The sequence below is a fragment of the Saccopteryx leptura genome, chromosome 3, assembly GCF_036850995.1.
Source record: "Saccopteryx leptura isolate mSacLep1 chromosome 3, mSacLep1_pri_phased_curated, whole genome shotgun sequence".
Taxonomy (NCBI): domain Eukaryota; kingdom Metazoa; phylum Chordata; class Mammalia; order Chiroptera; family Emballonuridae; genus Saccopteryx; species Saccopteryx leptura.
Genome location: NC_089505.1, coordinates 3051303 through 3064399, shown reverse-complemented (window position 1 = coordinate 3064399; position 13097 = coordinate 3051303). Strand labels below are relative to the sequence as shown.

General features: G+C 43.0%; 1 protein-coding gene across 7 annotated transcripts in view; it reads right to left on the bottom strand.

Annotated features, from left to right (window-relative positions):
- Window positions 1–13097, bottom strand: part of QKI (QKI, KH domain containing RNA binding) — a 137619-nt gene that overhangs the window by 64559 nt on the left and 59963 nt on the right. For all 7 annotated transcript variants that reach the window (XR_010750009.1, XM_066372803.1, XM_066372804.1 and 4 more), the window contains exon 3: window positions 12755–12871. Coding sequence is in view for 6 of the 7 variants with exons in the window: in XM_066372803.1 (XP_066228900.1) it covers window positions 12755–12871 (117 nt within the window). In the remaining variant the exon portion in view is untranslated. The remainder of the gene's footprint in view (window positions 1–12754; window positions 12872–13097) is intronic.

Genomic DNA, 13097 nt, shown 5'->3' with positions numbered 1-13097 from the left:
AGACGAACACCCCATGACTGCTGATGCGGAGTGCCAAAGACACAACATCACTTTTGAAACACTCTTGGCAAAAATGCACAGCTTGTATCTAACCCTGAGAAAATAATAAACCCAAATCATCACAGACAACGAAAAAGCTCAGGAACTCCTCAAAATGAGGAGCAGACACATGGGCGGTGTGTGGACTGGCCAGGAGTCTGTGACAGAAGGACTGCACACGGGCGCGCACGCGTGTCAGCTCTCACGTGTTCTCTAGTCCCTGCAGACCCTGCACGGGAGCACACGGAGCCGCTGTCCCTGAGGAACACAGGCTGGCCTTCGATCAGTGTGTTCATCAACCAGTCAACACAACTGTTCCGTGCATGTGTGTGTTTCAAGACCTCTTATTTAACACACATGGTTGATTCGTTCACACTGACCTAACAGCCGACAGCAGTGTAATCATTCCTGAAGGAAGGTTCTCTAACACACACACAGCAGCTGTCTGTGCTTAGAAACACCAGTCAGCATTCAGCACTAGCTTGGGGGGCATTTTTTACATCAAAATCACCAACAAAAAGCATAACTGTGCAAACAGCATAGCAGTAAACAATGAAAAGGACACTTCTTCACAGTGTGAGCCCCAAATCAAGAACATGGGTATCACCTCATTGGACCTTGGCTGGCCCAGTGTGAAGTGACTCCCAGTATTCTGCTACATTGCACATGGCCATAAATGACTGGGAAACCATGGGCTGCACATATTAATTGAGAGGTTACAAATAAATTGTAGCAAGTAGGTGAATTCACAAATATAAAACCTGCAAATAATGGGCATTAACCCTGTAAGCGCACGCATGTATGCACATACACATGCACAGAGAGAAAGCTGCAAGCGTGCAGAGATGCACAGAAACTGTCTTAAAAAGGGAAACCGAGGCGAAGGCTCTATGGGAATTCCCTGTAGCACTTACAACTTTTCTACAGGTATAATCTTATTTTTTCAAAATGATAATTAAAACAAAATACCAAAGTGGAGGTTTGTAGTAGTGGCAATGACAAGCCTGGCAATACAAAAGTGAACATCACCATCCAAATGTATAGTAACAGACTGAACCGACCGAACCAAAAATATACAGAAAGTTTATTTTTATCCCCTTAAAAAACTGATATCCCCAATTTAAGAGGCAATTCCTAAATAAACATTTTCATTTCTTACTAAGCGGGTTTCTAATTCTAAACAGAGATTTTAATTGGCGATTCTGGTCATACATTTTCAACCAGTGAATCACACTTCTATAAACTGTATCCTAATAATGGTATATGTGCAGATGTTCTTCCCATTTTCATAGTAGAAACAATTAACTTTAATGTATGTATGAGTTATACAGATAAAATAAATCAGGGCACAAAAACATATTGCCTCAAAATAAGTATCAGGGCCCTGGCCAGTTGGCTCAGTGGTAGAGCGTCGGCCTGGCGTGTGGAAGTCCAGGGTTCAATTCCCGGCCAGGGCACACAGAAGAAGCGCCCATCTGCTTCTCCACCCCTCCCCCTCTCCTTCCTCTCTGTCTCTCTCTGCCCCTCCCGCAGCCGAGGCTCCATTGGAGCAAAGATGGCCCGGGCGCTGAGGATGGCTCCTTGCCTCTGCCCCAGGCACTAGAGTGGCTCTGGTCGCGGGACAGAGCGATGCCCCGGAGGGGCAGAGCATCGCCCCCTGGTGGGCAGAGCGTCGCCCCCTGGTGGGCATGCTGGGTGGATCCCGGTTGGGCGCATGCGGGAGTCTGACTGTCTCTCCCCGTTTCCAGCTTCAGAGAAATACCAAAAAAAAAAAAAAAAAAAAAAAAAAAATAGGTATCAGCATATAAATAACACCACTAAATGGGGAAGATTATTTTTTCAAGTAAATCCCAGTATTTATTGTTACTATACTACGCATGAAAGGTTTTTATAATTTAGAAAATAATTTTATTTTGCCAAAGATCATTTGTTTTTACTCCTCGTGACTTCAGTCTGCGCTGGAACTGCTGGGCCACACTACGCGTCCTCACACACTCTGTATTCCATGTACTCACTGTTATACCTTCAATAACCCTCTACTGTAAATGAACACAAGTCACTAGTGAGGAATTAGTCTTATTCACAAAGGTGAAATTAGATAAAACTTTCTTCACATCCAATTCTTAAAAGTATTTTCTATGCAAAGTGATCAGTCTTTTATACTTAGAATATAGCTATTTGAATTTGGCAAAACCTTTAAGTTAAAAAAACCTTATGAAGACCTTTTAAAAACAATCCTAATTATCTAGCGTAATTTCTATTTATTCTTTTCTAAGTATCAAAAAATTCACAAAATGAGTGACTTCAATAATCCGATACTCAGTCTTAATTATTCTGGACCCACAGGTTGTGATGTCATCCTGGTCCTATGACAACTTATGACTTGAAAAAAGGAATTACAAATGGTCAAAGAAGCTGACACTCCCGGAGAAGAAGAGTGAGGCTAGACGGCCTCCCAGCTGACACAGACCTCTGATGGGCGGTGCCTATCAGGGCAACACGTGCCGGCACAGAGCCCCACTCAGAGGGACCACAGGAACGGACTTCGCCGCTGCCGCTGCCGCCACAGGGCTCCATGGGCCTTTCAGCCCAAGAACAGCTGCTCCCCCAGAGAAATCAATTCTTTAAATACTAGGAGGAGAGGGAGCAGTGGACACCAAAGTGTGCCACAGTCCTGGTCTTCTTTAGGGAAGACAGCCTACGACGAGGAACTCAGAAGGGACTCCAGCTGGAGTTGCAAGTTGGAATGTGCTGTAATCTAGATCCCGTGCTGGCTTGCCGAGTGTGTTCTGCTCGTCATTTATATTAACCTAGCTTTAAACAGATGGACCTGCTGTTGAAAAAGACCAAGTCACACATCTTTAAAAGCAAGAATTAACAATTATATATAATTTGAAATTAAACTTAACATGTTTTAAAATAAAAAGAGCAACATTGTCTTTAAATAGTGATTTTACATAACCAAAGGAGTAAACAGAAAAATAAACTAGAACACAATAGGATAGGCCACTAGGCTTATGAAATTGGGCTTAAGGTCCATTATAATTGTAATAAATTTCTGAAACAGCCTAATAATTTCTCATTAATATGAGTGAAAATTTTTCCAACCACAGTTCCTTGTTAAGTCAATTGATGCAGCATACTGATATACACACAGGCAACATTCTACTACTAATTCTGTCCAGAGAACTGACCCCTCTATAAAGAAAATTTGTGCCCTGGTCGAATGGCTCAGTGGTAGAGTGTTGGCCTGGCATGCAGGAGTCCTGGGTTCGATTCCCGGCCAGGGCACACAGGAGAAGCGCCCATCTGCTTCTCCACCCCTCCCCCTCTCCTTCCTCTCTGTCTCTCTCTTCCCCTCCCGCAGCCGAGGCTCCATTGGAGCAAAGTTGGCCCAGGCACTGAGGATGGCTCCATGGCCTCTGCCTCAGGCCCTAGAATGGCTCTGGTCGCAACAGAGCAGCGCCCCAGATGGGCAGAGCAGCACCCCCTGGTGGGCATGCCGGGTGGATCCCGGTCGGGCGCATGCGGGAGTCTGTCTGTCTCCCCGTTTCCAACTTCAGAAAAATACAAAAAAAAGAAAAAGAAAATTTGTTATATGCACCCCAACTACAAGGTGCTCAAATAGTCCTTAACTAAACAGACTGCAATCCAACTAGGTCTTAATTTTTAAAAGGCTCATTAACAGTATCTAGTGATAAAATGGACTGTCCCCTTTCACTGAAACTCATGTCTCATTTCATTAGACATGGGCCATTAACTCTTCTTGGTATTAGATCTATGGCAGAGTAATTAGCCTAAGTTTTACAGGTTACTTAAAGCAGTGGTTTTCAACCTTTTACACTTGGAGACCAGTGACCTAGCTGGCCAGAAACATGGAACAAATAAAGTTTGACCTTACCATGCATAGCAGTGAGATATGTTAGAAGCTGGAGGTTGATTTCTGAACTCTTCATGTATAATGTGTTGAATTCTACGTAAGTTTGTCCAAATGCTTTTTGTCTATTGCGTATGACTTGTAAACGCTCTGCATGGTGCAAAAGGTTGTTTGTATGAGCCTACAAGTTCCACAGATATCTAAGACAACCTCAATAGTATTTTCATTGACGATACAGTCTGGTAAGTGGCAATCGCCCTGAACATAAGCCAATTCGACTAGGATTACTAGGCCCATATCTTCATATAACATCATCAGGGTGGTTAACTCTTCTAAAGCAAATGATCTGTTTTCACGAATACTACTACTCAGTCAGACTCACGGAAGTGTGCATTTTCTAAGATGAACACTGAGACACTATGAAGCTCCTCCTCTCCAGTGCAGTGAGTCAAAGGTACCCATGACGGGGAAGGGGGAAGTAAGGCGGGATACAGGGAGAAGAAGAAAACATTCCTCACAGGGTCCCGTCTCTCTCCACTGAGGATTCTACGAGAGAATCAAGTCTCAATGCCTGGCCCACGGCATAAATTATATATATAGCTAACTCATTTCTTACGTATCTGTAATGGTACTCATTCTGAACCACTCTCAGTAAAACTGAAGAACGTCTGAAGTTCTGTGTTTCATATCAGGACTCCTCGCTGGAGAAAAAACAACAAACTAACTGTGTAACCTAATAGAAAATCACAGTATTTCCTCTTGGAAACATTTTAATTAGCTAATTAGTTTAGTAGGCCCAACCAGAAATTCATGACAATTATACTGTATCTTAAGACCAGTTACAATAACACCATTTCAAGTACATCTAAACATTATTCATTACTGAGCTTGACAGGAAAACAAGCAACATACAGCGAACAAATGACTACAGGGAAACCAGAGATGGCTGCAGTGGTCACAGGAGCACGGACTTCCTAACACACACACACACACACACACACACACGCTTAGGGAACAGCTTCTTTAGGACGCCTTAACAGATGTTCAATCTCCTTCAAAAATATCAGTTCAAATCTGTTGGTGTATCTGTTAAGAAATTGGTACCTCACACAGTCAACATAGTAGTAATGCAAAGTAAGAATCTCTAGAAATAGGAATTGAGCTCTAGCTAGTAAAATGACATACTGTAATACCACTTCTAGAATTACTACCCCCAGCACCAAGTCTTAGACGTTATAAATCTCTAGTAATTTATCTGTGCACTGACACAGGACAGGATGTAGAGAGCTGTGGGAGGAAATGCTGATATAGACCAGGGGTCCAGAACCTACGGCTCACGAGCCAGATGTGGCTCTTTTGATGGCTGCACCTGGCTCGCAGACAAATCTTTAATAAAAAAAAAAAATAACGTTAAAAATATAAAACATTCTCATGTATTACAATCCATTCATTTCCTACCTCTCATGTTCATTCATGGTTGTGGGTGGCTGGAGCCAATCACAGCTGTCCTCCAGGACAACACCAAATTTTTATTGGATAATGCTTAACGTACACGAGTCATTGTATGGCTCTCATGGAATTACATTTTAAAATATGTGGCGTTCATGGCTCTGTCAGCCAAAAAGGTTTCCGACCCCTGATGTAGAGCATCATGTACATGACATTCTATAACACTTGTGACCATGCAAGCTATAAGACATACCAAAATTGTCAAAAACAGAGTAGCATCTAAAAAGAATCAGGTACGTTTAATATTTTTTCAGACCGTCTATACTTTAAACTTTTCTAAAACTACCACTATTAAAATATATTAACCATAAGAAATAAAGCTATAAGATATTTAAGAAAAATGTGTAATGTGTATGTAAAGTAGCATGTTAAAAATCTTATAAAATTCTACCTATGTTTACAATTATACCATGTGCTCTCTAGTAACATTTCATAAATCATATTCCACAAAACACTGAAGTTTCTCAAGAAGTTAAAGAAACATTTCTCTTACAATAGCGTACGATCAAATATATTTGGAAAACAAATGTAAAGTTTAAAACTTTATTACAGATTTATCTGATGTTAAAAGTCAAAAGTCAAAGCCCAAATTCTCACGAGAATAATTTCTACAACTGAATTTGAATGTCTTGAGACAGGTTTGTATTCTGTGCAGCTGTTACCTAGAAATAAGGAACTAGATAAGTTACTTCATCTCTTCAAGCCTCCACAGCTAGAAAAGTAAAGGCACAGTCCGAGTTAGACTTCACACACATTGTGGAAGTACTGATACCATCTGGCCATGGCTATTAGCAACCCTTGAATGGCCAGCTCGTCCTCTGGGTTCACATTCCTTCCTCTCGGCAAAGAGCTCTAACGAACCGCAATTGCTGAGTCTCATTGGAAATTTCCAGAAGACACAATATTTGATTGAGCTGGCTTTAATCAACTGTATACATTTCACCATCAACATTTTTGGTTGGGGGTGGGAGTTCCTAGCAGAAACACAAGTATGGCTACTTAGTGCCCACGTTTATCCAGGGAGATCTCAGAAAAGAAAGAGCTAATGGGTGTGGATAAGACACACCTCCAAGAATGTTCCCTGTAAAGACTATACCATCCATTCCCAAAGGTGGATTCCGTTCATCACTGTACTAATAACAGTAATTCCATAGTAATTTACTAAATTTCTAATTATGCACAAAACACACTTCTGTTCTAACAACTTACATGGTTTCATCTGCTACACTGGAAACCAGCAGTGACCTCTGTTTTCTGAAGGTGGACCATTCCTTCTCGCATGAGACATCTTTCCCACCACAGCCCTTCATGTGATCCAAGCCTCTCCTACCCCCAACTGAAAAACTACAAATAATCAATCTCTTTCTTTCTCATCAAAATTAATCTTCTAGCATCGCTAACCTGTTCAAGTATATAGTTTTGCATCAGAAAACAAGGGATTAAAATCGTGTCTAAAGAAGAGTATGTGAAAATTGAAAAGAGAAAAATTTCAAAATATATTATCACTTAAGGAATAAACAAAAAGCTTAAAGAAATCATACTGACTTCAAAATAAAAGTTTAGAGAACTCAATATTCAAGTGGTTCTAAACTTTGACTCTGATACCACTCTTAGGAAGGTTTATTATAATGAGATGACAGTAACCACAGAACAGAACACAGCCTTTGGTTTCCGATTCTGACTGCTACTTTCTGGCATCTGACCTTCAGCAAATTACTCAGCCTCCCTGAGCCTCAGTTTAATCATCTACAAAATAGAAATAACAAAACTCAGATTAATTAAATTTAACTCAGATTATGTAACACATGATTCAAAGTGTACTATAAATCAAAAGTACTATCCATAAAGAACTGATTTTCACTTGCAGATGCCCTGTGCCCACAAACTTAGCACCAGAGACAGAGGTGCAGCCAGCCTGTCTGAGGTCAGCTGTGCACGACGCTGGCTGGGATCACTGAGCTTCCCGGCCTTCACGAAGTTGGACCACAGCTGAGCCCGTCAATAATGATGAAGTAATGACAATCCAAGAGAATACAAGCTGAAATGGCATATTCACTCTACTGCTTAAAACCAGCACCTCAGATGGCACAGTGGTGCCTATCTTCCCCAAAGAATTAAAAGCACGTAGGGCTTATAATTTTCTCTGTCTTTTTTTTTTTTTTTGGTATTTTTCTGAAGCTGGAAACGGGGAGAGACAGTCAGACAGACTCCCGCATGCGCCCGACCGGGATCCACCCAGCATGCCCACCAGGGGCGATGCTCTGCCCACAAGGGGGCGATGCTCTGCCCCTCCGGGGCGTCGCTCTGCCGCGACCAGAGCCACTCTAGCGCCTGGGGCAGAGGCCAAGGAGCCATCCCCAGCGCCCGGGCCATCTTTGCTCCAATGAAGCCTTGGCTGCAGGAGGGGAAGAGAGAGACAGAGAGGAAGGAGGGGGGGTGGAGAAGCAAATGGGCGCTTCTCCTATGTGCCCTGGCCAGGAATCGAACCCGGGTCCCCCCGCACACCAGGCCGACGCTCTACCGCTGAGCCAACCGGCCAGGGCCTATAATTTTCTCTTTATAAAATCTCTTATGGGGACTTGGGGAGGGAGAAGCATCTACACCTTTCATTTATTAATACCGAAACATTTACCCCTTGCCCAGCTGTTTTTTCCCAGGTCCTACTATAAACCAGGTGGTCATTACACCCCAGGGAAATACCCCATAAAATAGACAGGGTTTGTTTGCTCTCATATCAAACAGAATTGAGAGCAGGGTAGTCAACCTTTTTATACCTACCGCCCACTTTTGTATCTCTGTTAGTAGTAACATTTTCTAATTAAAGTAGGGAAGTAACTGTACTTTATAAAATCTATAAAGCAGTGTTACAGCAAGTTAAAGCATATAATAATAATTACTTACCAAGTACTTTATGTCGGATTTTCACTAAGTTTGGCAGAATAAATCTTTATAAAACAACTTACTATAGTTAAATCTTTTTATTTATATACAATACTTTGGTTGCTCCGCTACCGCCCACGATGAAAGCTGGAACGCCCACTAGTGGGCGGCAGGGAGCAGTTTGACTACCACTGATTGAAAGCCTTAATATTTAAAATACTAATAAAAACTGCTTTAAATACAACATCTAAATGTACTCAAGGGAAACTCACATGCTTACCTCCAAGTATCTTTAAATTTAGATGACATGAACAAGTTATAATGAGATAAACAGCATCAGTGAAGACTTTTTACCTCACCTTCTTAGCTACTAACTCATTATTTGTCTACAAGAAGAAAGAAATGATTGAGATTTAGTCAGCTTACAAGAGAGCTGAAACACAAGGGCGGGAAGCTCAGAGAAGCAGCCTGCAGTGTGAAGTCGGAATGCAGGGACTTCGGGCACAGCAGGCAAAGGCGGTACTCGCACCTCCCACGACCACGTCAAAATCACAACTGAACGACAGGACACCCGTCATTCAGGACCACCTGAAGTCTGGCTGAAGGAAGTCCCACAACTAGGGAACGAAAGAAGCCACACCGAGACTGGTAGAGGGGCGGAGACCCAGAACGGGCTGGTCCCACACCCACGTGCGGCAGATAAAAATCGGGAGGGAGGCCCTGGCCGGTTGGCTCAGTGGTAGAGCGTCAGCCTGGCGTGCGGAAGTCCCAGGTTCGATTCCGGCCAGGGCACACAGGAGAAGCACCCATCTGCTTCTCTACCCCTCCCCCTCTCCTTCCTCTCTGTCTCTCCCACCCCCTCCCGCAGCCGAGGCTCCACTGGAGCAAAAGTTGGCCCAGGCGTTGAGGATGGCTCCATGGCCTCTGCCTCAGGCGCTAGAGTGGCTCTGGTCGCAACAGAATGATGCCCCAGATGGGCAGAGCATCCCCCTGGTGGGCATGCCGGGTGGATCCCGGTCAGGCGCATGCGGGAGTCTGTCTGACTGCCTCCACGTTTCCAGCTTCAGAAAAATACAAAAAAATAAAAATTATAGTAAAAAAAAAAAAATCGGGAGGGACATCTCCGCAGGGCAGATTCCCCTGGGGAGCGAGGGTCCCAGCCCCACACCAGGCCCCCCAGCCCAGGGCTCCAGGGCCAGGAAGAGAAGCCCCACAACTCTGGCTGTAAAATCCAGCAGGGACTGTGGCTGGGTGAGAGGGAGGCTGCGGCAGCCCCAGGCGTCCTCTTAAAGGGCCCGCACCTGGTCTCACGTCCTCTGAGCTCCAGGGCTGAGGCAGCAGCTCGAAAGGCACCAGGGACATGTGGGGAGGAACGGGATTGTCTGGCATCAGGACGAGAGCTGGCAGAGGGGTGGGGTGGGGACAAGGCTTCGGGGTGGACAGCTTTCTCCCCACAAAGTGCTGGCAGAGGGATTGTTCCTTTTCTGAGACCTCTCCAGCCCCACAGAGCCAGCAGGTGGGCACCGTACCTGAACTTCCGTTAACCTGGCTCACAGTGTTTTCCCTCCAAGGTCCAGTCACTCTGCCATACCGATGGTGCATCTTGCCTCCTGTTTTGGACTTTCCTAACTCTCTCAAACAGCAGCATCTGCCCTCTGTGTACCCACCCCTTCTGCTAAGTGGCCCCAGGCCAGGCCCTAGCGGCAGCCGGTCTTGGTTCATAGCTTGGCCTCTCCTGGGCACTTCCAAGCCTAGGACAAGGAGCAGCCACCTGCATATCCCTCCGTAGTGGTTGTGGGGCAGTCCCAGGCAGGGCACAGGTGACGGCTGACCTCCACCTCCCAGGAGGCCCCAGAGCCAGTGCACCTGGTGGCCAGCTCCAGACCGTGCCATATTACAACCCTGCCACCTCCACACACTCAAGGAGTGGACTCCGTCAGCACCAGAGCCCCAGTGGGCAAGTCCTATTCGCAGGGCCAAGCCTGCACAGCAGCTGCTCCACAGCAGTCACAGCCAGTCCTCAAGGCTGACCGGCTGGGGCTCCGTCCCTCCCCGTGACACCAGCACACAACCCACACAGGACACCTACTAGCCAAGGCCACTCCACTGAAAACACAGAAACAGCCACAGGGAAGCAGCCACAAAGCAGAGACAAAGAAACATGTCACAAATGAGAGAACAGTAGAGATCTCCAGAAAAAGAACAAAATGGAAGCAAACAATCTATCCGATACAGTGTTCAAAACACTGTTACAAAAACTTCAACAAAGAAAAAATAAGCATAAAAGGGACATAGAAACCAAAAAAATAACCTGTCAGAAGTGAAGGATACATTATTTGAAATAAATAATAATTTACAGGGAATCCACAGTAGAGTACATCAAGTCTAGAATCAAACAATTTGGAATATAAGGAAGCAAAAATCAGTACATCAAAAAGAAAAAGAATCTAAAAAAATGAGGATAGTTTAAGGAGCCTTTGACGACTTCAGATGTATCAATGTTCACATCATATGGTGCTGGAAGAAGAGGGCAAGAAATTAAAAACCTATTTATATGTAAGTCCAGGAAAAGCAGAGTCTCCAACAAGATGAACCCAAAGAGGCCCACACCAAGACACAGCATAATTAAAATGCAAAAGGTAAACACAAGGAGAAAATCTTAAAAACAGCAAAAGAAAAGCAGTTGTAAATTTCCTAAGGAGGGAGCTCCCATAAGACTGTCAGCTGACTTCTCAACATAAACTCTGCAGACTAGCAGGGAGTGCCAAGAAACAGTCCAAGTGAGAAAACGCAAGGACCTACAACCAAGATTGCTCTATCCAGCCAAGTTACCATTTAGAATCAAAGGAGATACAAAGATCTTCCCAGACAAGGAAAAGCTAGAGGAGCTCATCACCACCAAACCAGTATTATATGAAATATGTTAAATGGTCTCTTCTTTAAGAAAAAAAAGAGTATCAAAAATATGAACAAGAAAATGGGAATAAATACATATCTATCAACAACTGATTCTAAGAAACAAAATAAACAAGCAGAACAGAAACCCAGAGATACAGAGAACACTTTGATGGTTTGAAGATGGGGGAGGAGAGGGAGAAAGGTGAGGAGATTGAGAAGTACAAATGGTTGTTACAGAACAGTCATGGGGATGTAGAGTACAGCACAGGGAATACCATCAATAATGTTCTAATAACTATGTATCCTGTCAGATGGATACAACACTTAGTATGTTCTATAATGTCTAACCACTGGGCTGTACCACTAAAACTAACACCGTATTTCCCCATGTATAAGATTATCCCATGTATAAGACGCACCTTAATTTTGGGGCCTGAAATTTGGGAAAACAAATGTATTACAAAAAGTTATTGAACTCAAGTTTTATTCATCATAAAATTCATACAACCCTCATCGCTGTCAAAACTCCCATCCATTAGCTTGTCCTCATCTGTGTCTGATGACGAATCACTGTCTTCAACAATGAGCACAAAAACAAGAATGAAAAAGGGGGAAATGCAAGTAAAAAATCTACAACCACTGTGTAAGATGCACCCAGTTTTTAGACCCCAAATTTTTCAGAAAAGAGAGTGTCTTATCCATGGGGAAACATGGTATATATTATACATCAGCTGTAATTTAAATGTAAAAGATGATTAAAAAAGAATACACGAGCTCCACAAAGTGATTCACTGCACACATTTCAACGTCAGGGACACAGGTCTCTGCCCTGAGAGTCCTTTCAGGGCGTTTTAAAAAAACAAACTAAAAACCTTCCTAACAATAAGTTTAATCACTGGCAACAAAATCTGGCTTATATATTAAAAATAAGTCAAACTTTTCTTACAGAAAGTCCAAAGTATTCTGCTTCACTGGATAAAGGAAGACTAGGCAAATACACCCATCCTAAAAGCAATATTTTAAGTAAATAGGTCTTTATTAATAATAATGAGAAAACAAAATAGAAAACAGAAACAATACAGTTTAAAGTAAAAAGTCTAGAAAACTTATGATCAACACAAAATGCTGGTGAAACGAAAATCAGGCTAATTCTAACCTTTAGTGTTCTGTTGACTCACTCTCCAAATTATCTGACATACATACAAACTTATTTATGACTTCTCACGTAAACCTCAAAACATTTTAGATTTTCCAAACTTTCAGTTACATATCTTTATAAACACAACATTAAAGTCAGACTAATTCCCAGACCAGAAGCGTCTCAACTGCACAAGCAAAATAAGTGAGCACAGTGGTCTGGGCGACACTTCAGGTGGCTGCAGTGAAGAACAGTCATCAGCAGAGCAAATCATGGCAACACCTTTAAAACGTTCCCGTTGCTGACGGGAAATACTGCGTAGTGCTTTATACACGAAGCATCTGAATATTCTATTTGAGTGCAAAAGTGTAAGTGATTCACATCAAGACTTGCCTCCATTTTCAAACACTCACCTTCTTTTTATCCCTCATCGAGCCTTTGCCTCGGACCATAATCTTACATCCCGTCTCGGCTTCAAGCTGTTTAGCTGTAAGTCCTCTAGGTCCAAGGATTCGCCCAACAAAATTAAACTGGAAAAAAAAGTCACCAAATATTATTCTCTTACTTGGCTTTATAGCTGTAAAGTATATATTTACTTACTCAAATTAAATACTTTGTAATACTAAATTGAAATAAAATTAAGAGTCCTTATAAATTTCTGCCAAGTTGGGCTATGTGGTGGGTGGGGTATAAGTGTGATAACTCATTGTTTAGTACAAAATTTCCATACGGATTAACACAAATTACAAATTAGGA